Source organism: Gobio gobio (assembly GCF_949357685.1).
Source record: "Gobio gobio genome assembly, chromosome: 4".
Taxonomy (NCBI): domain Eukaryota; kingdom Metazoa; phylum Chordata; class Actinopteri; order Cypriniformes; family Gobionidae; genus Gobio; species Gobio gobio.
Window position 1 is genome coordinate 10657469 of NC_137100.1, and position 23892 is coordinate 10681360.

Sequence of the window (23892 nt, forward strand, 5' to 3'; positions counted from 1 at the left end):
AGGAGGGAAGTCAAACGCTGGTCATCCCATTCAGAGATCACGCTACAGGCAGCTCTTGATGACGTCGACTGGGACATGTTCCGCGCGAGTTCTGAAGACGTCAGCGAGTTCACAGAAGTGGCGCTCTGCTTTATTAACACACTGACAGAGCAAGCCACACAAACAATAACTATAACGTCCTTCCCTAATCAGAAACCGTGGGTGGACAGTTCAATTCGCACTGCAGTAAACTCGCGCACCACCGCTTACAATGCCGGTCTCCAAACGGGGGATATGAGGGAGTACAAAGCTTCATGTTACGCCCTCCGGCGCGCCGTTAAAGCCGCAAAACTCCGCTATAAAGACCGAGTGGAATCTCATTTCCAACTCAACGACTCCCGGCGGATGTGGCAGGGACTGAGAACCATCTGTGCTTTTGGAACTAAATCCTCTGCAGAGGTGAGAGCTGATCCGTTGCTGGTGAACGAGTTAAACTCTTTCTACGCTCGCTTTGATGGTAATCGCGGCAGCGCGACTCCGGCGAGTGACGCGTCAGAGAGAGTCCCTCAGAGCAGCAACAGTCACGTGATCTCTGTCTCGGAGGACGAGGTTCGGAGGGCACTCAAACGTGTGGATGTCAGGAAAGCTGCTGGGCCGGATGGTATTTCAGGTCGTGTTCTGCGGTCCTGTGCTGATCAGCTCGCAGGGCTCTTTACATCCATATTCAACGAGTCCCTTGCTACATCTGTTGTCCCCACCTCCTTCAAACGATCCTCCATCATCCCTGTACCTAAGATCAGTAAACCCTCTTGCCTAAATGACTATCGTCCAGTGGCTCTCACATCTTTAGTCATGAAGGTCTTTGAGAGACTCATTAAAAACAACATTTGCTCCTCCATTCCTGACACTTTGGACCCTCTTCAGTTTGCCTATCGTCCCAATAGATCGACTGAAGATGCCATTTCTCACGTCCTTCACTCCTGCCTCACTCACATCGACAGCAAAAGTGGGAACTATGTCAGGCTGCTATTTATTGACTATAGCTCAGCCTTTAACACCATAGTTCCCATTAAGCTAACACACAAACTCCTGGATCTAGGCCTGAATTCTTCTCTCTGCCTCTGGATTGAAGATTTCCTCACTGGCAGACCCCAGGCGGTGAGAGTAGGCCAGTTCACCTCCACCTCCATCACCCTGAGTGTTGGAGCTCCACAGGGCTGTGTGCTGAGTCCCCTGCTCTACTCTCTCTACACCCATGACTGTTTGTCCACACACAGCTCCACCTCGATCATCAAGTTTGCTGATGATACTGTTGTCCTGGGTCTCATCTCCAACAACAATGAGACGGCATACTTGGACGAAGTGGAGCAACTGACATCATGGTGCCAGGACAACTGTCTCTCTCTGAATGTTAACAAGACCAAAGAACTGATTGTGGACTTCAGGAAGAGACAGCATCGGTCATACTCCCCTCTCATGATCAGCGGGACACCGGTAGAGAGAGTGAGCAGCTTCAAATACCTGGGTGTGAACATCTCCGAGGATCTGACCTGGACTACACACATCCAGACACAGGTGAAAAAAGCCAGGCAAAGACTGTACCACCTGCGCCAGCTGAGGAAATTCAGGGTTTCACCAGCCATCCTGAAAACTTTCTATCGAGGGGCGATAGAAAGTGTCCTGACTCAGTGCATCACAGCGTGGTACGGGAACAGCACCAGTCACGACTGCAAAGCCCTGCAAAGAGTGGTGCGCTTATCCGAGCGCATCTCAGGCTCAGCTCTCCCGTCTCTGCAGGACATCTACACCAAACGCTGCAGAGGTAGAGCTACTAAAATCATCAGAGACATTAATCACCCTGCAAACTCTCACTTCACCCTGCTGCCATCTGGTAAGCGCTTCCGTAGCCTGATGGCAAAGACTGAAAGACTCAGGAGGAGTTTCTTCCCCCAGGCCATCAGACTCCTGAACTCAGTCACGTGACTCACTTCACCCCCGCACACACATAAACATACAGTCTTTTAACATTAACATCCACATACTGCAATTGCACTGCACTTTACGTCCCTATTGTTACTGCGTAACAACCTGTAATAAACCTTGCACATTATACTTCTTTATATATACATATTATATATTTTATGTTAACCACTTATTTTTAAGTCTACAGTTTATCTCACTTATCATATCCACATATTTTTTATATTTTTATTTTTATCTTATTTCCTATTTTTATCTTTTACTTGATTTATTTATAATTCTACTTATGTTAATACTTTTTATTCTAATTTTATTCTATTTCTATTTAATTTCTTGTAACTGTTATTTGCACTGTCCATGGAGCGGACCTGTTTACATTTCACTGCCAGTTGTATATTGTGTATATAACTGTGTATGTGACAAATAAAACTCTTGAATCTTGAATCTTGACTCTAACTGCAGTTAGATAACGTTAGCAGCACTGCAACAGCTACTATATACAGATGCTATCTGTCATATTTCAACAGTTTTTAGTCTCTCTGAGATCTTTCTGTCGATGAAGTCAGCCCATTCAAGGAATAACGTATAGCGGCCTGGATAAAAAGAGTTGAATTAAATTGGTTGCCCTGTTTTTTTTTAAACACTATTTAAAACTTATTTCTTGGGTTCAATTCTGTATATGCTAGATTCATTCATTTATATTCACCTGTTGTGTATACGCTTAGGCGTACAATAGTATCATAAATAGGGTGAGATACAATAAGATACTCAAATGATACTCGAAGTTTACTCAAAGATTCCTTATTAATTTCAAAAAATTGTTATATTATGGGCCAGGACAGGACTTGAAAACAGGACATGTCCTGGGAAAACAGGACGTTTGCTCACCCTAATCATAAAATAACATTCAGACGTTAACAACTCTGAAATGATAAAAGAAATTACCATTAACCAGTAGATGGCGGAAGAGGAAAAATTATTTTTTCTCTTTTTTTAAAAATGATTTTTTTATAGATCATCAAATCACTATTATAGCGTTAAATATCTATTTTTGTTACGTTATTTGTACTGAAGTGTTAAATATATAGGCTAATTGTAGGAAAAATCACAAAGTCTCATGAAAAACAAAAACTTCTGACTGAACTTCACAATAAATCTTTACTTAAACCGTCTCTGTGCTTTGTTTGTTATGATGAGAGGATTTGTAGATAATGGGAAGATTTGTGTAAAACATAAACTTGCACTAAAATTCATTCAGCTTTTTGAGACTGTATAAAACTTGTTTTAATCGATATGGATTCTCATTCCTGGTAAATGAAACATATGACTGGTCATTATTTTCAACAGAAATGCCCGTGATAGGCTACAACACTCAATTCTGTAAAATCATGCACTCACACGAACAAATAAAATTACCAGATCACTCAAAAAAACATTAACGTTGTCTCTTCTTTATCTCTCCCCAGAATAAAATACTACTGTAAAGCCTAGTCGAAGTCGATGCACATATTGTGTTAATATTTACCAGAAATTGCTGCAAATATAGTGAAACTGCTGTCCATCCTTAATCATATGTTATATATATTGTTTGGAACTATTGAGAGCTCTATGAACCACGTGGCGGCGAGATCAAAGATTTTTTTGTGAAAGTCCTTCAATTCTAAGAACCTTTCCGTGATCTCCCAGTCGTCTGTTTCTTTGCTATACCTCACATATATAAGTTTGCCTTAGCACTATTTTAAACGTTTCTTGGGTTCAATTATATGTGCTCGCATTCATTAAAGCTACACTGTGTGATATTTTCCCCCATCTAGTGGTGAAAAGGTATATGACCATCCAGTGAATTTTAGTTTCTGTTCCTCTCAATTCCGATTTCGTTTTAACTCCTACGGTGGCCGATTTAGACCAAGATTAACATGAATTCCAGCTCGACCTCGTCCACATTCGACACGGTGCCTGTGGGATATTCTGTGCGCAGTGGGACCGTTGGAACTCAACTGGCCTAATTATTCGGCTAGAAAGAACTGCAGCTAATCCAGAGTGAACTTTGATGATAGTAATGTTTATTCAGTCATCCAATTGCAAGGCATAAACAGGTTTGCGTGGATATGTACATAAATGTGGTTTCTGTGAGAGAACAAATAAGGATGGTAAATATACATACACAGTTAAGAACTGTATAACTACCGGTATACTTATAAGTTACATTTGTATAATGTAACCGTAAACCAGAGCTTATTGTACCATTTATAGGCGCTAAATGCAGCTGCAGCTGCTAACAAGCGGTGTCCGGTTACAAAAGTGTGTGCGCCGCTTTAACGTTAGCACTGCAGTGCGCTCTGTATAACAATTGTTAATATGCCGATCAGACCTGATGCATATTTCCATCAACATACATTACAAGCAAATATTTTCTATAAACGAATAAACATTGTTAAAAACAAAATAGGTGAGCATTATGCTATTGTATGTTGACACAAAAATACTTCTGAGGTGACATCAACTGAATTACGTGATGACACACTCTGAAACACATCTACAATGACAATAACTATTATTACTTACGGAGTTATTAACGCACAGAAATACCACACAAGGAAAAACAGACTTTTGAGGAATAAACAAGCCAGGAAAACTCCATATAACTCTGTTACTGGAGCTGCTGAGATGAAAACTCTCTGCACATGCACCAGACAAGTCTGAACAAGTTGACGCGCATATGCGCGAGGCAGAGAATTTTGTACAGTGCCATCAAGTGTTAAAACCGGTTAAAACGCCAAAGGCAAAGCTTGAATTTACGGGTATGTCCCTCTTTGGCTAATGTACTTTCAAGATGGAGGGGCAACATGGCGACCACCGTTAGATCCCATTACCTTATGTATTTTCAATGGCATATTATAAACTTACGAGAATACTTTATTACTTGAAAGAAGTAAATATACATTAATGAGCACATATATTTTTGAAAGAACTAGGTGTTTTTAGCTTAGAATAGACTAAAAAAGTTACACAGTGTAGCTTTAATATTCACTTGTGTGTGCATATATAAATCATTAACAGGGGCGTAGCACAAAATCCCAGTCCTGATGGGCCCCCATGTTCCATGTTAAAATATATTCCAGACTTTTCAAGGGCCCTCCCTTGGGGCCCTGGTAATCAGTACTGGTTTTACCCTCAGTCCGATGCCCCTGATAATTAAAAATATTAGGATGTAAGTTAGTAACGTTTAAAAATTTCCCATTTAAAGAAATCTAGTGTTTGATCATATCTAAATATTTATTAAAATGCAAAACTGCAATACTTTTTTTGAGCAACTAGATTAGATACATGTATATTTATTAAAGAGCCATAAAGGCACCTACTGGGTAATAGTCACAAAATGACTCTAATTTGCCTCTTTGAATTGGAAATCTCTATTTTAAGCTTATTACTACTACCACAAATAATACAAATATTCGAAGAAAAATATTTAAAGTGGTCGTTAATTGACAATAGTTATTACACAAATGGTATTTAGTTCCAAAAGATCTCCTCAAAATATTCAATAAATATTATTGAACTAAAATATAGAACATTTATTTAATTGAAAAATAGTTAAGGTGTATGGTCACATTTGACCACCAATGAGTATGAGTGTGAGTAAGGAATACCTGAGGGCTAAATACAAGAAAAACATTAACATTAATCTTAACAATGTTGCATCTCCATCACTCTCCATAATAAAACGATCCTGTAAATATGGCTGACGTAATAATCAATGCACACTGTGCTGTTTACCACAACTTGCTGCAAACATCTGTATAGTGAAACTGTTGTGTATCCGCTTAACCCATTCAAATGCATTGACACAGTGCTGGAAGTATTGAGAGCTCAGCGAACCATGTGACCGCGTGCGCCGCTGGGAGATGAGAGCATGTCGCAACTCTGTTGATGGGCTCTGTCTTTAACATGCCACATTAGCACCAAAACGCTATTTATTGTTTAAATTTCGCATTAAATCAAAAACAAAAAGTAAAAGTTTTTTTAATATCAAAAGCAGGTTTGGCAATTTGGCGTGAGAAGTTGAGCAGAGTGAGACCGTGATGTCTCACGCCAAATGCGTGAGAGTTGGCAACCCTGGGAAATGTCTAGTGTAGCATCACAGATGACTGATAAATAAATAAATAGCGTCTTCCCTTTCCTTTAAAATTGTTGTCAAAATTCTTCTGCCACATAAATCAATAAATTCATTCTGAATGTCAGAGCTCAGATAATGTGTCAGCCTGGTTCCTTTTTTTTGCAAGTGCTCATTACGCAGTGGATCATAATGAGACAAAAGCTCTAGTGTGCGTGCCTAAGAAATTTCCATTATGGATATCATATAGGTCTTTGGTTTTACCCCTGAAAGGTAAATTCCTTGATGCCAAGACTGCAAACCATAGACTGGTGCAAACGCCAGTAAATTGACCCTTCGCTAAGCCACGCCCACAGGCCAATAGTGGCTTAGCGACCGTGATTAGGCGCGGAAGGTCTGTCAAGCTTTCGAGCGAGGGAAACATGCCCTTGAACATTAAAATAATAAGAGTTATTGGCATATTTGTCTTTTTACTATGGGGGTTTGTTTTTCAAGTCGAAAGATCCCTGGTAACATTTATAGATATTTGGCTGCTATAACAACTTGTCTTCGCCTCGGCTGGCTTGGACTGAAAAGCAGCTGGACGGTTGGTGTTAAAGCAGCACTAGGTAACTTTTCAACCTTTATAATATATTTTCAAGACTCTTGTAATTATACATCTACTTAAAATAGGTTGAATGACACGTCTGCCATAGCCTGACGGGGTCTGTATCGTTTTTAATCGTACTTTTAAACTTTGGGTTTCGGGTAGTAACCCGAGAACAAAAAGAACTACAAAATCTGACTGCTTTACGGCATATATGTCACTTCCACCACCACCCCCACTTCCTTAAATTCGGACGTGCGAGCCCAACTATCGTTTGTTTGCCGAATGTTATAGTCATGGCCGAAGCAGCACAGAAAAATAAGAAAGCAAAGGTTTTGTCGGAGGAAACCAAAAAGAGGAAACGAGAAAGTGATCGGATTAAAGGCAGGACGAGGATCAACATTGGGCCAGCGTTTGCTCGTTGGCGTGAGCTGAAGGAGGAGGGGTTACATTCTTGCAAGTAAATACATAAGACGTACAAAATCATATTTTAGGATACCTAACATGTCTGTGATATTTCAAATTTGCAGATTCATCTATGGTAGCTTGATATTATAATATTGACGATATATGGTTATTACCTACCACTTAAACATTGAATTGAAGTATCATATAGATTCTGTAAAACGGGAACCAATAGACTAGGCTACTATAATGATGCTGGCTTGTAAACGTGAGCATCGCGATCATTTGGCGTTTGAAAAAAAATAAAACCCATGAAATTATATTCATATGACATGCTGAAACATATGCCACTGTACCTGGGATGAAGACATTTCACACGCGACGCAAGCAGAACACCTGCATGTGAACTCCTGCAGTGTTCAGGGCTGTCATGGTTGTCATGTCAACAAATGCACGTGCGATGCATCCCCTGATGTAGAATGAGAGTTTACGACAGTAGTAGAGGACAATACTGTTTCCCAACTGTAGGGGGACCCCGAGAGCAAAACCTACCTAGTGCTGCTTTTATTGAACAAAATAACTAGATAGTATGTTGGATGTATAAGTTAGCTAGTCAGAGTTAGAGCATGGTGACACTGTACTAACCGTTTATCAAATAAAATCTTCATCAGTTGTAACTGGTCACAATTTTCAGATTGTGTTCTTTTAACTATAGGAGTTGAAAACGTGCCAATTGGCTCTTTTCCCTAATCTGATGAACGCCTCAGCTGTAGAAGAAGATGATATCGGCCTGGTGGAACATATTCGAGAGGTAAGGTAACTTACTTACTGTGGAAATATCAACAGCTGTAAGTAACTCGTGTCTGTGTTAGTCTGATGTACAGCTAGGTCTACCCTTCAAATTCACGTTTGATACACGTTTGTGAAGTTTCTCTCTCTGTCACTTCAGTGTTAGTTCTTATGAAATGAAGCTGTGATAATCTGCATCTCTATTCTGCAGTTCTTTCACCTGATATCTTTCACTTCACCTTCTCCCTTGTTTAGAAACTTGTGAACCCATTTAGGAATATGGGGAATAGGTTGAAAATGGGTTGATCACATTTATTAACATGTTAAAAAGCAAATTCTCCAGTTGTTTTATGCATTAAATGGTGTTTATCCTAGTCTTAAATGAGAGATTTATCTGACAAAGTTATTTGGCAAAAAAGGCAAACTGTACGGATAAAGGGTTTATTTAACTATGCAAAACAAAAAGCTCACAGGAAAAATACATTCATACTTTGACTAGTTCAAGGTTCTTTATTTGTCAAGTACATGTGATGCAATGTAGTGAAATGGTTTCCCTCTAGCTTCTCGTCCCACAATGCAACAATACTAACAACAATAAGTTAAAAACAAATAAACCAATAAATACAAACATGGATATAAAATAAAGTATATGATGTCTATGTCTGTGTGTAATGTTTGTGTTTATAAGTTTATATAAACTACAACAATGACTACAACATAATCAGTTATTCATATTTTGTTGGTTCTCTCTTGTTTTTGCACGTGTTCATAATTTCTTTATGTGACAGCCTGAGCCTGGTGTCACAATGTCCACATAATTTGCCATGTTTCATTGCGTTATCACAAATAAAACAATTGAATTCAAGAAAAAAATATGCAATATGGTTACACAATCTTTAACAAATTTGTAATAATATTTTAAATAAAGGGTGAAGATGTCAATTTTCCCTGACCGGACATCACTTTTGGCCACTATATACAAATTATGCAAGTGACATATGAGTAGGATTTTAGTGCAATAAACATACAGATTCAGACAGGTCGACAATCTCTATTCAGTTCTCGCAAACTATTAGGCCTACTTGTATTCATGCCTTTTTTCAAGACACCAATTCATGCTTTTCATCTTCAGAAAAATCTTTCTTGGTTTTTCAAAGAAAGTGTTTGTTTATCATATCTTTTTAGATAACTGGTATCAATCTCAGACAGGTTTGCCAGGTCTACCTTAGGCCTACTTAAAGGGATAGTTCACCCAAAAATGAAAATGACCCCATGATTTACTCATGCTCAAGCTGTGTATATGATATTTTTTTATAAAGGTTTAAATATGGATATTTTTCTTTCACAAACCCATTGATTTGCTTCAAAGGGCCTTTATTAACCCCCTGGATACACTTTCTTTGAGCTTCAAATTTTGGGCTGCCATTCACTGCCATTATAAAGCTTGGATTAGCCATGACATTTTTTAATATAACTCCGATTGTATTCTTCTGATAGAAGAATGTCATATACACACCTAGAATGGCTTGAGCAGCAAACAGGTATTTGAAGCTGCTGGTGTCTCTGGAGAACCTCTCCAAACGTTTACTGTGGGTGTAGAAATACACAAAGACTAATTTTTAAATAGTTGTACACCTACCCTAAATGTGTATTGTTGCACTTATCTTATAGGGTGCTGAAGTCTCATGTGGTGATGAGCGATGTCGGACAGCTTTACATGTGGCAGCAGGAGAGGGCTATGAAAGCACTGTTCGCTTCTTGTTGCAGCAGGGAGCAGATGTGAATGCCACTGACCGCGATGGAGTAACTCCACTTCGGGATGCCATTCGCTCCAAGTACTCGTCACATTTGTGTGCTTCTTACTGAATGTACATTGCAAAGCAGGACCAGAAATGATATTTTCCATTAAAGAGCAATATTTGCCAATATATATCAATTCCAGGGACATTTTTGCCTCTGTACTGGCAATTTTTATAATTACCTAATTAAATGTATCTGTGTTGTCTTCTATGCCAGATACTTAAATTTAGCCAATTACTCAATCACTCAGTGTACACAGACAAACATGTTTATGAATTAGTTTATTGCTTTTTATGCATTAGAAAATCAAGTCTTCATATTGGTTATTTTAGTAGCTTGAAAAACAAAACATTTATTCAAACTGGGTCTGGGAATAAATTATATACAGGATGCGAGCAAAAAACACTGAAGCAGTTCATGACTTTAGTCTAGCATGCATTTAAAGGCACAATATGTAAAATATATTTGCTACGCCTTTGTTTTGAATAGGTGACCTCTAGTGGCGAAAACCACATACTGTGCCTCAGGGCCGTGCAGAGAGTTCTTCAGAGGCAGGGGCTCAAATGTAAAAAAGGGGCAATATGTAAATATATATATATTAGGGGTGTAACGGTACACAAAACTGACGGTTCGGTACGTACCTCGGTTTTGAAGTCACGGTTCGGTACGGATTCGGTACAGCAGTTTTACAAAATTGCTTTTTATTCATTTTTATTCAACAGTGGTTTAATGAAAAAAATTTTTTGTCTGTCCTTAAATGAATTCAGTTATAACTAAAAGTTTCTTAAAGATAATGCTGTAAACTATATAGGGAGCCCTTACATGTTGCAATTAAAGATTAACAACAGAGCCCAAACTATTAGCCTAAATTCATTTGCTATTTATTTTTAGATATAAAAATCAACACTCATAAGCTTCACATAAGGCAGTTTTTGCATTAATATCTAAATCTAATTATTATTATTTTTTTCTCCAACTCGTTGTTGAAATATAATCATTTAGTGGCTGTAATTTTCATGACAGGTTTATTTAAACATACATTAAATAAACAAGAAATCACTAACAGGCTAAGTGGTATATAATGAATATATATAGGCTAATATAACGAATATATAGGCTAATATAGTGCATGTATTCAGTGAAAGAGTTAATCTCTCTAGTGAGCTAACAGCTGTGGACACTGAATGACTTCTGAGGTAAATGTGATTCTACATGACATTGTTTGTTTACAAGCTGTTTTATTGTCTTTCCGATGATACGTTTCAATAAGTTGTAATGTATCCTCAACATACCTTTAGATATTAATTTCTTTAGGAAGAGATGATCGTGTTCACTCGCGCTGCCGCTTGAAGTTGAACTGATACGCGTCTCTCTGTCACATCACATAATAGAGCGTTAAAATGGCATTTATCGTTTAAATTTCGTGATAAAATGGACTGAATACTTAATATGTGCGTGTGGGAACTCGGATTGAAGTGTGTTCCGCGCTTTAAACAAGCTGACTGTTAACTGTTATAGATTACATTCATAACCGTTCGGTACACGCGCGCACCGTACCGAAAGCCCGAAACGTTAGTTCGTCTGTCCATGTAATTTTCAACCGATTTATGAATAAGAACAGAAAATTACCGCTCCGCTTCACATCGCCCAATTCCAATTCGAATTTGAACTTGCTTTGCCAGATCACGATTGGTTGGTGTATATACATGACAATCAGGCATTGGTGAATTGTGTAATACTTTAAAATATATAATATATAGATTTGTAATTAAATCAACACATTAGCTATGATTATGGATGAAAAAAAAATATTGGTTTACTTTTTTTCCGTAAGGCCACACACTCTCTGAAAAGACCATATATGGCTCGAGAGCCGCTTCCGAACAGTGGAAAATCAGCAATCAATCAAAACGCACGCAACCCATAGCAACGCGTTATGGCAACGCCTCAAGCCGTTCGTTACTATTGTATACATTGTCATCAATGTCATGTTATAATAATCACAATTATTTAGTTTTATTGATTTACAATATTATCATTGATATTTGTCTGAGAGGGGCACTTTTGATTCATTTTGAAAAAGGGCAGGGGCTCGAGCACCCAAAGCCCCCCCCCCTCTGCACGTGCCTGCTGTGCCTTTAAGCACTCTCTCAAGAACTCTTGTTACAATGGGCCCTATTTTAGCGATCAAATACCCCCTTTCCACCAAGGCAGTGCTGGTGCTGGTTCGGAGACAGAGTCTAGTTTCAAATCGGTTCTTTGTCTTTCCACACCCAAAGCACCAGCTCCGAACCAGGAAAAGTGGTTCTTTAGTAGCACCAAAACATTACTGGTCTAGAAGTAAGAACCACTTGTGTCACCGTGCTTGTTGGTCACGGTAACCCCGCCCCCAGTCCCTGACGCAAGTGGTTCTTGCTTCTAGACCAGCAATGTTTTTTGATCAGTGCATGCACGCACTGACTGAATTCTGCACTCTCACAGATTCAACGATACGATCCAAGTAAGAGATTCATTATGTAGTGTAGACAGTTTCACTTATTGGGCCCTATCACCATGGTGGAAAATGATAACTGCGATCGGGCTGAAAACTAGCAAAAAACACTTGCGTCGCACCTGGCGTCACTTTGCACCGTGTAGTATGATAGGGCCCAATGTGAAGCTGTCTACACTACATAATGAATCTCTTATTTGCATCGTATCTGCACTTGGTTGTTTATGATTGTTTATGAGAGCATCTGTGAGAGTGCGGAATTCAGTCGGTGTGTGCATGCACTGATCAAAAAACATTACTGGTCTAGAAGTAAGAACCACTTGCGTCAGGGGCTGGGGGCGGGGTTACCGTGACCGACAAGACGAACACAAACTTGCGACTGCCATTTGTACCATTTGACCGATATTTTGCCCATGTAGGATTGTAAAGCCATGTGCATCAATAGTAACGCAACGTTCGCCATTGTTGATGGAAGGCTTGTTCGAGATGCATCAGGGCTGTGCAGACCGATCGCCGTATGACATCAAAGTACAACGAGTGCATACGACTCCTTATGCTTTTGAATCGCTCATGCAGTATTTTGCTATCATACGTGGATCGGTCTGCGCAGCGCCGATGCGTCTCGAACAAGCCTGGTGTGTTTGTGTTTCCCGCTGCCTCGCTAGCGTTGCTGAGAAAGATGAGATGTATACAGTGACGTAAGACCTGGCTCTGTGGTGGCTCTCTAGCATGTGGAAAGGCAAACCGGTTCTTAGAAGGCTCGTCAGTTGAACCAACTCTGAACTGGCACTAGCTCTGAACCAGCACCTGGTTCATTCTGGTGGAAAAGGGGTATGAGTGCATGGTCTGAAGCGAATGCCGCAGGTGCACTTAGGGCATGTCCGAATCCACTTTTGCTAGTTTAGCGACGGAAAAAACAGCCTGCGTGCCAGGCGCATGGTCCAAAAGGGTTGTACCTAGTCTCTTAATGAGTCATGGGTGTTTTTTGGCCGTAACGTGCTATAAACCAATTAAGAGTCTCATCTCCCATTCCCTTTAAAAGCCAGTTGCTCTTGCACCATGGTGGAAAATGAAAACTGCGTCGGGCTGAAACTAGCAAAAAAATCAATCACTACTGTATTGCAGTTGTTCCCGTGCTCATTGTATCCCCTGTAATGTTAGTATTGTGTTTTCACGAACGTGCTCTGACTGTCACGGTAACAAATGAGCAGTGCTAGAGGTAATTCGGCGTCTTGTCTATCAGCTTCCAAAGTTTGTAACTCCTTGTCTGTGTATTCTGGCTCAAAACGAGATGGTTCTGGATTTTGGTATGATGCAAAGTAAAAATCCTCGGACAATTCCTCAAAGTCAGCCATGATCAACAGTCACGTTCGCTACTGTCTACCTAGTCACGTTGGGTTTGTTGACAGACGTAACAGCGGGGCTTCTCCGGTCCTGCGAGCAAATCACTCCGCCCTCCGCAGAAGTCGAGCAGTGCTGCGCCTTCTGAGAATATAGTCCCCAGTGTGTATACGTTTATAATATGGCTGTCTCATGTAACCTTGTTATTTGTACACGCTGTGACTATACACATCACAACATGTAAATAGGAAAATGTTGGTGTTATTTTGTAACTTATTGAGCGGTAGGCTAGCTGGAGTCATATACCTCCAGTCTTTGTGCTAAGCTAGGCTAGCGGTGGGTGCGTCAGACAGAGTTATGGGATGTACGGAGATGAGAATGGTATGTATGGATTTATCTAACTCTGGGGGATACAGTGAATAAGCTAAAGTCCCAAAAAGTCGGCGTGTTCCTTTAAACATAAATATGAAATTCATTGTTTAATGGCTACAACAATTATAGTGGGCTACAGTACAGAGAAATGTCATGTCGGAGCGGGATTTGAGCGAACACTGTTTTACCAGTGAGTAGGGTTGCCACCCGTCCCGTAAAATACGGAATCGTCCCGTATTTACAAGCAAAATGACGCGTTCCGTATCAAACCAATACGGGACGCGATTTGTTCCGTATTTTTCATAGGTCCACACATAGTTCAATAAACACACAAGGATTTTGCAGTGTGGAGAATACTGATAGCAAATATAAACAAATCAATTTCACAAGTAGTACAGGAGCTCATTTGTGCGTGATTGCGTTTTAGCGGCTTTGTTGTCATAGCGGCGGAGTCTCGAGAACATGCGCTGTGCCGTGTGTGCCTGTAAACTTGCGCGTTTTTTAAAAAACATGTCGAGCTCGCGTCGCGTGCGTCCACCGGTTAAACGCAAGAGGATCTCCAGATATAGAACTGAATATCAAAAAGGTATCAATGGGTCTGTCCAGTAACTCATGATGAACCTCAGGCGAACTGCACACTTTGTGAGAAGCATTTCAACTGACTGTCTTAAAGCAACAGCGCTGACAGACACATCTGTGCTTCTAAAGGTAGCCTATAGTTTTTTTTTAATGGATAATATATTAATATAATATTCCATACATTATCAGAGCTTGGCAGACAAAATTATTATTTTTTAGGCAGGTTAATTAATAGATTATAGCCTAATAAATGTAATTATTAATTTATAATTTAGCTACGCTATAATCATACATAACCAATAATCCTGTCATATAAAGTTTATGACATTTAAAAAATTTTAGATAAAAATGGGACAAATAATTACATGATAATATAGTCATAATTTAAGTAAATTAATTAAAAAAAATTACATTTTTGAAATTCAAAAAAGTGATTACTGGTTCAGAATGACTGCTTAAAGGGACAGTTCACCCAAAAATGAAAATTCTGTCATCATTTTCTCACCCTCAAGTTGTTCCAAACATGTATACATTTCTTTGTTATGTTGAACACATAGGAAGATTACTATGAAAGTCAATGGTGCCCCCAAAGAAGCCTGGTTACAAACATTCTTCAAAATATCTTCTTTTGTGTTCAGTAGAACAAAGAAACTCATACTGGAAGTCTGGAACATCATGAGGGCGAGTAAATTATGACAGAATTTTCATTTTGGGCTGAACTGTCCCTTTAAAGTGCACCAAATAGGCTACTAAAGAGTTCTTTAGAAAAAGAAAAAAAAAGTTAAATAATATAAAATGTGTTCTGTTGCAAGTTCACATACTTGATCTCATGTTTTCTTATGGTTTATTATTGAGCTGTCAAGTTGTCAATGTAGAAATAATAATTTCATGACGTGTTTTTTTTGGGGGGGGGGGGGGGGGGGGGTCCGGGGGTTGTGAACGTGTGTCCCTTATTTTGCCACACCAAAGGTGGCAACCCTACCAGTGAGCGATTCATGAGTGGAGCGCGCCTGTATAGAGCGGAATATTGAGCTGAGCATCACACCACTCCGCTCCGCTCATTACAGGCTTGTTCTCGTCAGAACCCAAAATGGAATGTAGCTGTTGGTCGCGCTACACAGCTACTAGCTGGATAAAGTAGTTAGCTACTGGAAAAGTTACACTGTTTTAAAAGTAACTGAGCTACTGACAAGCCACTGAAAAATGTAGTTAAGCTAGTTGCATCGCTACTGCCCAACACTGATCAAAACTGCCTTTCAGAGGTGACTAATCTAAATGCCTCTGTTGGCCATTGCATTCATAAGATACACAGAAACATGTTTTTTATGTATAATTTATTAATTTAATGCTTAATGCCGCAAACATTTTTTTCTGATATAAACATGGGCAGATCTAAATGTTACGCAGTGGTTGACGCTTTTCATTCATTATCAAATTTAATTTGATTTCATTTTTAATCCTGACAGACAATAGATTTAGTTTAATTGTGACATTTTTGCCCCAAGCTCCCATTCATTTCTATACACTGTTGCATACCCCCATTTACTGATTCACTTTTTAAATCAATAGGAATCTGGATGTGGTGCCGCTATTAGTTTCTGCAGGGGCATGTTGGGAAAAATCCTCAGCGGAACTTGGGGCTGAGATGTGCTAGTAAGTGGGATTATGTTTCTATAAAAAGAACATAAAGAGGGCACTTGATAAAATGTATCAGTCTGACAAATATGTTATTGCTTGACTATATAGCAATAACTGTAGTCTTATATGGATTTAGATTGTCCTTAAATATGGATTGTGCTTTTCAGTCTTGCATGCCTTGGAGAGAAGGAAGAGATGAAGTTGTGGCAGAAGGCTGGAATCAGTTTGATTATTCCTGATGCTCACAGTCGAACACCCTTATATGTGGTGAGGGTTCCACAGAAATATTAAGTAAATGCTGTCCCTATGAAGAGCACCTAAGCTTGGCTCATCTTCCTTCATTTGCTTTAATAGGCGGTGCACACCGATCAACCTGAAATGGTGAAGTTCTGTATCAGCAATGGATCAGATCTTGAGGTATGGACACAAAGGATTTAAAAGCAATTGTTTATCTGCCAAGAGTTTGGACACACATCATATATTTTTAATTATTGCTATGTTCCACATTTTTTAATAATAGCAAGTCATCAAAACTATGAAAAAATTCAAAACAATCTTATATTTTACAGACTGTAAAGTCTCCACCCTGTGGCTTGATAACACCTCTGCACTCTGTTCATTTTCTCACGAGGTGCATGCTGGGATGCTTTTCAAGTAGACTCGAGGCAGTTCACATAATATGCTTGGCACCTTTCACTGCTTTTCCTTCACTCTTCTGTTTATCTCATCCAGTTCAACAAATTCAATTAAATTGAAACTTTATTTGGTTGGGAAAGTCATACTGTAAGTAGGTACAATTTGTTTCCAAACATTAAAAGCCTTTCGATCAAAATGTTAAGGCCCAATCCCAATTCTATTTTATACCCCCTGAAACAGAGTGGCAAGGCGAAGGGGTGAAAATATTCCCCTAAGAAATGGGACACCACTATACCATTACACGTCATCATACCCTGTTTCTTTTATTAGTGTCCTGTGACATTTAACCAGTAAACAGCAATGAAGTGCATAGGCTATATCAGGCACGAGCACTTTTAACAAATTACTCACGTATTGCGCTGTATTTGGACTTAATAAAACGGCGCTCGTTTTTCAGTTCAAAAACGTATGAGCGTTAGAGTTTCCTAAGATGATACAGAATGATACAGAACAAACGAGACTAGTGAAGCCGCTTTTCCATCGGGTCAAACTGTTCTCTTTGTTTATTAACCGTTTCATTCCGTGCTGATACGAGCCGGCCGGTACGGATATGGTTTCATTATCTACTGTGGTGCTGCGATAATGTTCATACGTTATACGTCAAGTCAGTCGTTGCTTTGGTAACGGAAGAGTTTACAGACGATACGTGATGTAAATATCGACTGCGTTATGAAGGATGACCAGATATATTTTTTAAACCATTATTATTATTATGTGTTCACATCACTCAAATAGTGTGTTTAGCAAGCTACGGAGAAACTGGCAGCCAGGTGACACACAAGTGATCGATCCCAAGTGGCAAAATACACACATTCTAGCAGCACGGTAGTCGGTGGAGGGAAACTCCTCATACCCCTTCGTTCGCAGTGTGGTCCTGAAAAATCTTAATTTTTAAGGGCTATCTGGCCCTTCCCCTTACCCCTACCACTCCAGCCAAAAGAGAATCGAGACACCCCTACCCCTTCACGTGAACGCGCAAAATGAAGGGGTAGGGGAAAGGGAAGGGCTAAGGGGTAGAAAAGTTGGATTGGGCCTTAGTTCATGAGAGAGCCAGATGTGTCCAAACTTTTCACTCTTGGTACTGTGAGGATATAAAAGCTTCACTCTGGGTGTGTTCACACTTCGGTTCGCTTGGTCTGGACCAAAAAAAAAACATTTAGTCCTGGTCTGCTTAGCGTTCACATTAGCATTTTAACAACAAACCTAAATTTACTGAACCTAAAGGCACAGAGATATGTTCACAACCTGATTGGTCGGCTTTTATGGTGTATATTTCACGACGGAACTTGGCGAACATCCAAAACAATGCTGTGTGCTGGGCTAAATGCGCTCGTTGTACGTGCATAGCCTACATATGGTGGTATTTTGACCATCTGAAAACTCGTGAAGAGCTCATAAAATTTGTAAAGGAGCCAAAACAGACACACACAAACGAAGATCTGCTGCGAGGAGATGCCTGTACCAAACTGTGATGGGCAACATCATGACTATGATGAGAAAAAACAGATATGCTTAAGCATTCTGCCCTTTTTAGGGCCACATCTTGTGACATCATGTCCTGTTTTTGGTTATGTCTTTGGATCCGTGTTGTGTGCATATTTCATTTGAACCACAACAGAGTTCGTTTGGAAGCAGACCGATACTCATTTTTGGCAGCGTTCGCACTTATTCAAATGAACCACACCAACAGTGCAATCGCACCAGAGTTTGTTTTAATTGAACCAAACATGCCAAGTGTGAACACACCCTATATCTCTTTGTATTTTAACAATTAAAAATGACATTATTTCAATCTTCTCTGAAATAACAGCAAAGAGACCGGTTAGACAACAGGCCTGTAGATGATGCTCAGAGACTAGGCTTACAACACCTGGAGGAGCTGTTGAGATATCAGGCCCATCTGCTCAAACAGGCCTCAGAACAGTGAGGAACAGCAGCTGTCTGTACTTGTCAAAGGGTTCAAAGGTTAAAGTTCATTGTCATTGGCTCTTCCAGATCATTAATTCCAATTCTTAAAAGCATTGTATCATAAGGATAGAGAAAAAAAAGGTAATGAACTTTTGTTTTAGACGTTTTTAGAACGACTAAAAAACATTTCTAACATTTTAATCATTTGTATTCAATATTCTGTTTCTTCCAGGTTGATATTGATCTCCAAGACAAAAAGAGGTGAACTCATTTTCAGGTGTTTATTTGATATGGGTTTCCAGTTCTGAACATGTAAATAGCAAATATCCTTTGTAAAAAACACACTAGATATAATACTTGGACAAAAATGAAAGTAAAATACAGATTCTGGTGTCTGACGGCACTTGATAATGACATTATACTGAAACTCTTGATGCTTTCAGTGTTTGTGATATTTCCACTATATATGTTGGTTTAAATAAACATTCAAAGAATGCATGAGCGATTTAAGATGTACAGTGAGTAAAGGAGCAAACAGAGCCAATGGGTTTCTTTTTTAGTTTGAATGTTTTGCACTCCCAGATGCCAGAATCTGAAGTTATACGGGCATCCTCCACCTCAGCCGTCACGGCACTGTCACACAGTGTAAGGATACCCATAGCGTGTGTTTAAGAGGCATATTCCATAAGACACAATGTTTTACAGTGTAACAGACAATAATATAACTTATGCTATATGTATCATATTGTTTCCATATTAAAAACTAATATCTTTCTAGGAATCTTTGTAAAGTGAGCGGTGCAAAAACACACGGTTACAAAAGAAAAGGCACGATAATTCGGCCATTCGGTGCAAGAGTAAGGTGGACCAGGAGGAGGAATATATTGACTTCATCAGAGAACCACTATAATACGGTATGCAAACAATTGCCTGAGAGTTAAAAATGATCAAAACAAGACGAGATTTATTTTTTTGTAACATGCAGTCACATGTCCAGTCAATAGAGCAACCTGACGGGCAATGAGAGAGCGTTCAGAAGTACAAAAAACGGTCTGAAAAGGAAGGCTGACATTCTTGTAGCATCCGAGAGCAGGAACTCTCTCTTTACAGAGAAGAACAGCAGTATCAAACATGAAGCAAAGTTATTTTAATGACGGCCCAAGAACATTGCATGCATTTTTATGCCATAGAGTTTGTGTACAAAAGCAAAAAGATTACAAAAATGTCACAGGAGTGGTTTGCACGATGAACGTCGTCAGAGAGCAATAAGGTTTCTCAGTTGGTGAACATACATCGCAGGGCTGTGTACAGGAGTTTCAAACTTTCAAAATGGACAACATCTGAAGTCTATGGAAGCTCGTTTCCGCCACTGAATAAAACAAGAAAAAATTTAATTGCGGGTTTACATCTCACGATTCGCACTTTTTTTCTTAGAATTGCACGATGTAAAGTCGCAATTATGAGTTATAAAGTCAGAATTGGGACATAAAAAGTTTGTGCCGGAAACAAGCTTCTTGTTCCCTTAAACAGTGACATTTTTTTTTTAACTGGTAATTTGAAAAACAAAAACAAAAAAAACAATTGTCAAACGTACAGTAATATAGTAATATCTACAATTCCCACCAACGGCATGCTAAATATGCAATAATACAGAAAGGTTAAAATAATACACTGGTTATAATTTAACGCCACAAAATAACACAACTTGATGAAATACACAAAATGAAAAGAAACGCGTTAAATGACTTTTAACACAGTATTTAAAAAAATATATTAAGTCATCTTTAAAATGCTCAAAGGAAGAATAAGATAAACATGCTATTAATACATCTCAAAACAATAGTAACTAAGTTTGTCAAGTCCATTTTTTGATGTACAGACTTGAGAATAAAAGATGTTAATGCAATATATGGATTGGGCTTGGGCACAGTGTTTCATCTGAAAATCAACAATTACGGTATAATCCATGGTCTTGAATTCTAGTATAGTGCTTTTGTGTGTCCTCTGTGTAAACGGGGTTTGGTGGTCTCGGTTTCCTCTAGAGAAATGGCTATGCTGTGTGATTTCTTAAAGTCAGTGGCGCGCACTGTTCATTTGCAGCGAGGGCTAAACGAAATAAAAGTAAATTACATTCATTAAGTAGACTAACTACTTTAATCAATTGAATTAAACATATTCTAGCCTATTGTAATAGACGGGGGAAGTAAAAACTCTTTTTTTAGCCTCCACTGACAAATATAATCCTCTCAATCATCAATTATAGTCAATTATAGTTTATGCCCTGGTCTTCAGAAAGGGTTTAGACGATGTAAACAATATGCAGTTCTGTCTTGTTTTGGAAATTGTACTTTCAGAGCCCATTTGCTGCCATGATGCATATGCGTAATGATACATTTACTGAGAGTTAACGTCTGTAAACAGCATTCTTGAATACACATAAAACCTCAGAGATAGCCAAGAAAACAGAGTAAGAGAGCAGTAGAGTGTGGTTAAATATTTGAAGACAGGAACTGATCTCTTGTTGGCTGTGGGAACAACGTCTCTCCATTTTCAATGAGGTTTTACAAACACAGGTTGATTAAAGACCCTTACGCAAGCCCAAAAGCCACATCAAGCCACACAATCAGACTGCAAGCTCAACACCAGGAAACGTACAAGAGATAGAGCAGGTGTGTTAGTTTGGATCAGATACTGGCACCCATCTCTAAATCAGTGGACTGCTGGAGTGTTGATCTATCCATCACAGGCTGCTGGGCTTTACATCGACATCATGTAGGAAAGGGGCGGGGCTTTGCTGCGCTGCAACCACTTGAAAGGGAGCCTTTCAGTCATTGTACCCTGAACCAGGGAGTTCATTGGTTAACGTGTGCCAGCGCTCGATTTTCTTGTCCTTGTTTTTCAGACAGTCAAACCAGTGTTTCAGCCTCTCGCCATTGGCATTTATACCTAAAGAGACTCCACCTGGAGAAAAGGTGGAAAAGTTCATTAAAACAGCTAAAAACAACCAAAGGTCAGAAGTTCCCTGTGGGACTCAGGCCTCAACCATAAGGATGACCTGATGGAGAGAGAGTTTCAGGCCAGTCGACAATACCATCGCTCAGCACTATGGCCGAAGTCCCTATGCCCTACTCACTCTGAAGGGAAAATCCCTGGAAGCGGGGACTTTGGAGGGAGCAGGGCACTGTAGCCGTTTGGAACTCTCTTGGGGCCAGATTTACTAAACAGGGCAAATTAGCATGCAAGCGCAATTCCATAATAGCGCAGATGAGAGTGGAAAGTTCTGTGTATGATCTACTGACGACATGCAAATTAAAGAACACAGACACGGTCAACATTTTATGAAGAAATCATTTGTGTATAATATTTTTGGGAATATTTTAAAACATGTTAATTGTACATTTACAACATGTAAAATTAGATGTATAGATTTCAGTAAAAAAAAAAAAAAATGCATTTATAAATTGGGGGCTAGTGAAAATGTGAGCAGGGCAAGTAGAGACTACTTAATATTGCTGAGCCCTGGGACTGCATTCAACCAGTAACAAAATTAAACACAAACAATGAAAACACAAAATTAAAATACAGCATAGAATTTATATAATAAACGAAAGATTAAATGTGTTTGACAAGGCTTGTAAATGGGTCCTACCAATGAAATCGTTGGATTTGCCAATGTCATAGTCCCAAACGGTCACCTCCAGGGTCTTTTTGCTGAGGTCAGCGTACTTGATATCATAGAAAAACTCCTGTCGTAGAAGAATGGAATTAGCAATCATAAAAACAAATGTCGTTACAGAATCAGGCATTGGTCAGGTTAATCTTACTTCATTGAATTCGGGGTTGAGGGTCTTCTTTTTGACAGTTGTCTTGTGCTTTGATTTTTTGTTCTCATCTGGCTTGAGATACCTGAAATACATCGGTGATATTGAAAGAAAGATGCGTTTAGTTCGATCATGTCTTTCACTTTGGGTTAAGTTGGCTTTCTACTTACTCGGCACAGGCTTACTCTCGATGCACAGGCAGTAAAACTGGCAAACATTTGAAACACATTTGAAAACAAATGCAGAATGGCATTAGCCTAGATGCCAGCCGAACTTAGCCGTGGTTCGGGAAGTTAGGTCTGGACTTGATCCGTTGTGGAGCAACTATGCTCGAACCAGACGTAATCATTCACGTCACCAAAGGCGCTTGGGTTGAATTTGTTCTAATCCTAAACGGAGAACTTTTTCGTATATGCATTCACCTTTACTATTTCTCTCAGAAATGATGATCGTGTTGGTAAGTACTCCGTGAATCCTTAAATAATTTTTTACAACACCGGCAAAGATTGTTTACACTCATCTTCTTCTTCTACTTCCAGCAGAGCCGGCCCAAGGCATAAGCGAACTAAGCGGCTGCCACCAGGGGGCCCCCAAGAGCACATGAAATTACTTTTTGCAGTATGTTATTTTATGATGATTGAAATCGCGAAATGGCCTTAAACAATTACTAAATAAACTGCAAAATGTTACGTTTTCTAATATATGCACGGATTGATTCTGACAGCATTGCACGAGCTCCCGGCGCCATCGGCCAGACACCATTCGCTTGTTAGCCAGGGTTCAAAGTCAAAAGTGCGAGAAAACTCGGCGCTAAAACGTAACGTAACCCGTCAGTTGCCCGGTACCCTTTTTATGAATGGATGGATTTGAGAATGCGGGAGTGGTTCCCAACCACGTTCCTGGAGGACCCCCAACAGTGCACATTTTGGATGTGTCCTTTGTCTGTCTATCTATTCATCAAAGAATCCTGGGGAAAAGTGAGCATATTCAGCATTTTAAAAAAAGTATCCCAGTCTGAACTGTAGTACTGTAAGGCTTTGAATATTAATAATAATAATAATTTATTACATTTATATAGCGCTTTTTCTAGGGACTCAAAGCGCTTTACATAAAAGAGGGGCATCCTCCACCAATGTGCAGCATCCACCTGGATGATGCGACGGCAGCCATATTGCGCCAGAACGCCCACCACACACCAGCTGATTGGTGGAGAGGAGACGAGTGATGAAGCCAATCGTATATGGGGATGATTAGGAGGCCATGATGGACAGGGGCCAATACCTGACCACTCTTGTGGGTTTGCTGCTGTTACAATTAAAAACTGTATAAGGGTAAAAACATGACAGCCAGACATGATGTAAGCAACACTGGGTGTGTGAATTATCAAGAATTG

The 23892-nt window shown here is 39.5% G+C and overlaps 1 protein-coding gene across 3 annotated transcripts in view; it reads right to left on the reverse strand.

Annotated features, from left to right (window-relative positions):
- Positions 1-18462: 18462 nt before the first annotated feature.
- Positions 18463-23892, reverse strand: part of doc2b (double C2-like domains, beta) — a 394892-nt gene continuing 389462 nt past the window's right edge. The window contains exons 15-17 of one of the 3 annotated variants that reach the window (XM_079815985.1): positions 22503-22584; positions 22328-22424; positions 18463-21639 (exon numbers count right to left, since the gene is read on the reverse strand). In XM_079815985.1, the coding sequence (XP_079672111.1) occupies positions 21503-21639; positions 22328-22424; positions 22503-22584 (316 nt within the window). In that variant the 3' untranslated portion in view covers positions 18463-21502. The remainder of the gene's footprint in view (positions 21640-22327; positions 22425-22502; positions 22585-23892) is intronic. The other 2 variants (XM_079815983.1, XM_079815984.1) reach the window with 2 other exon arrangements.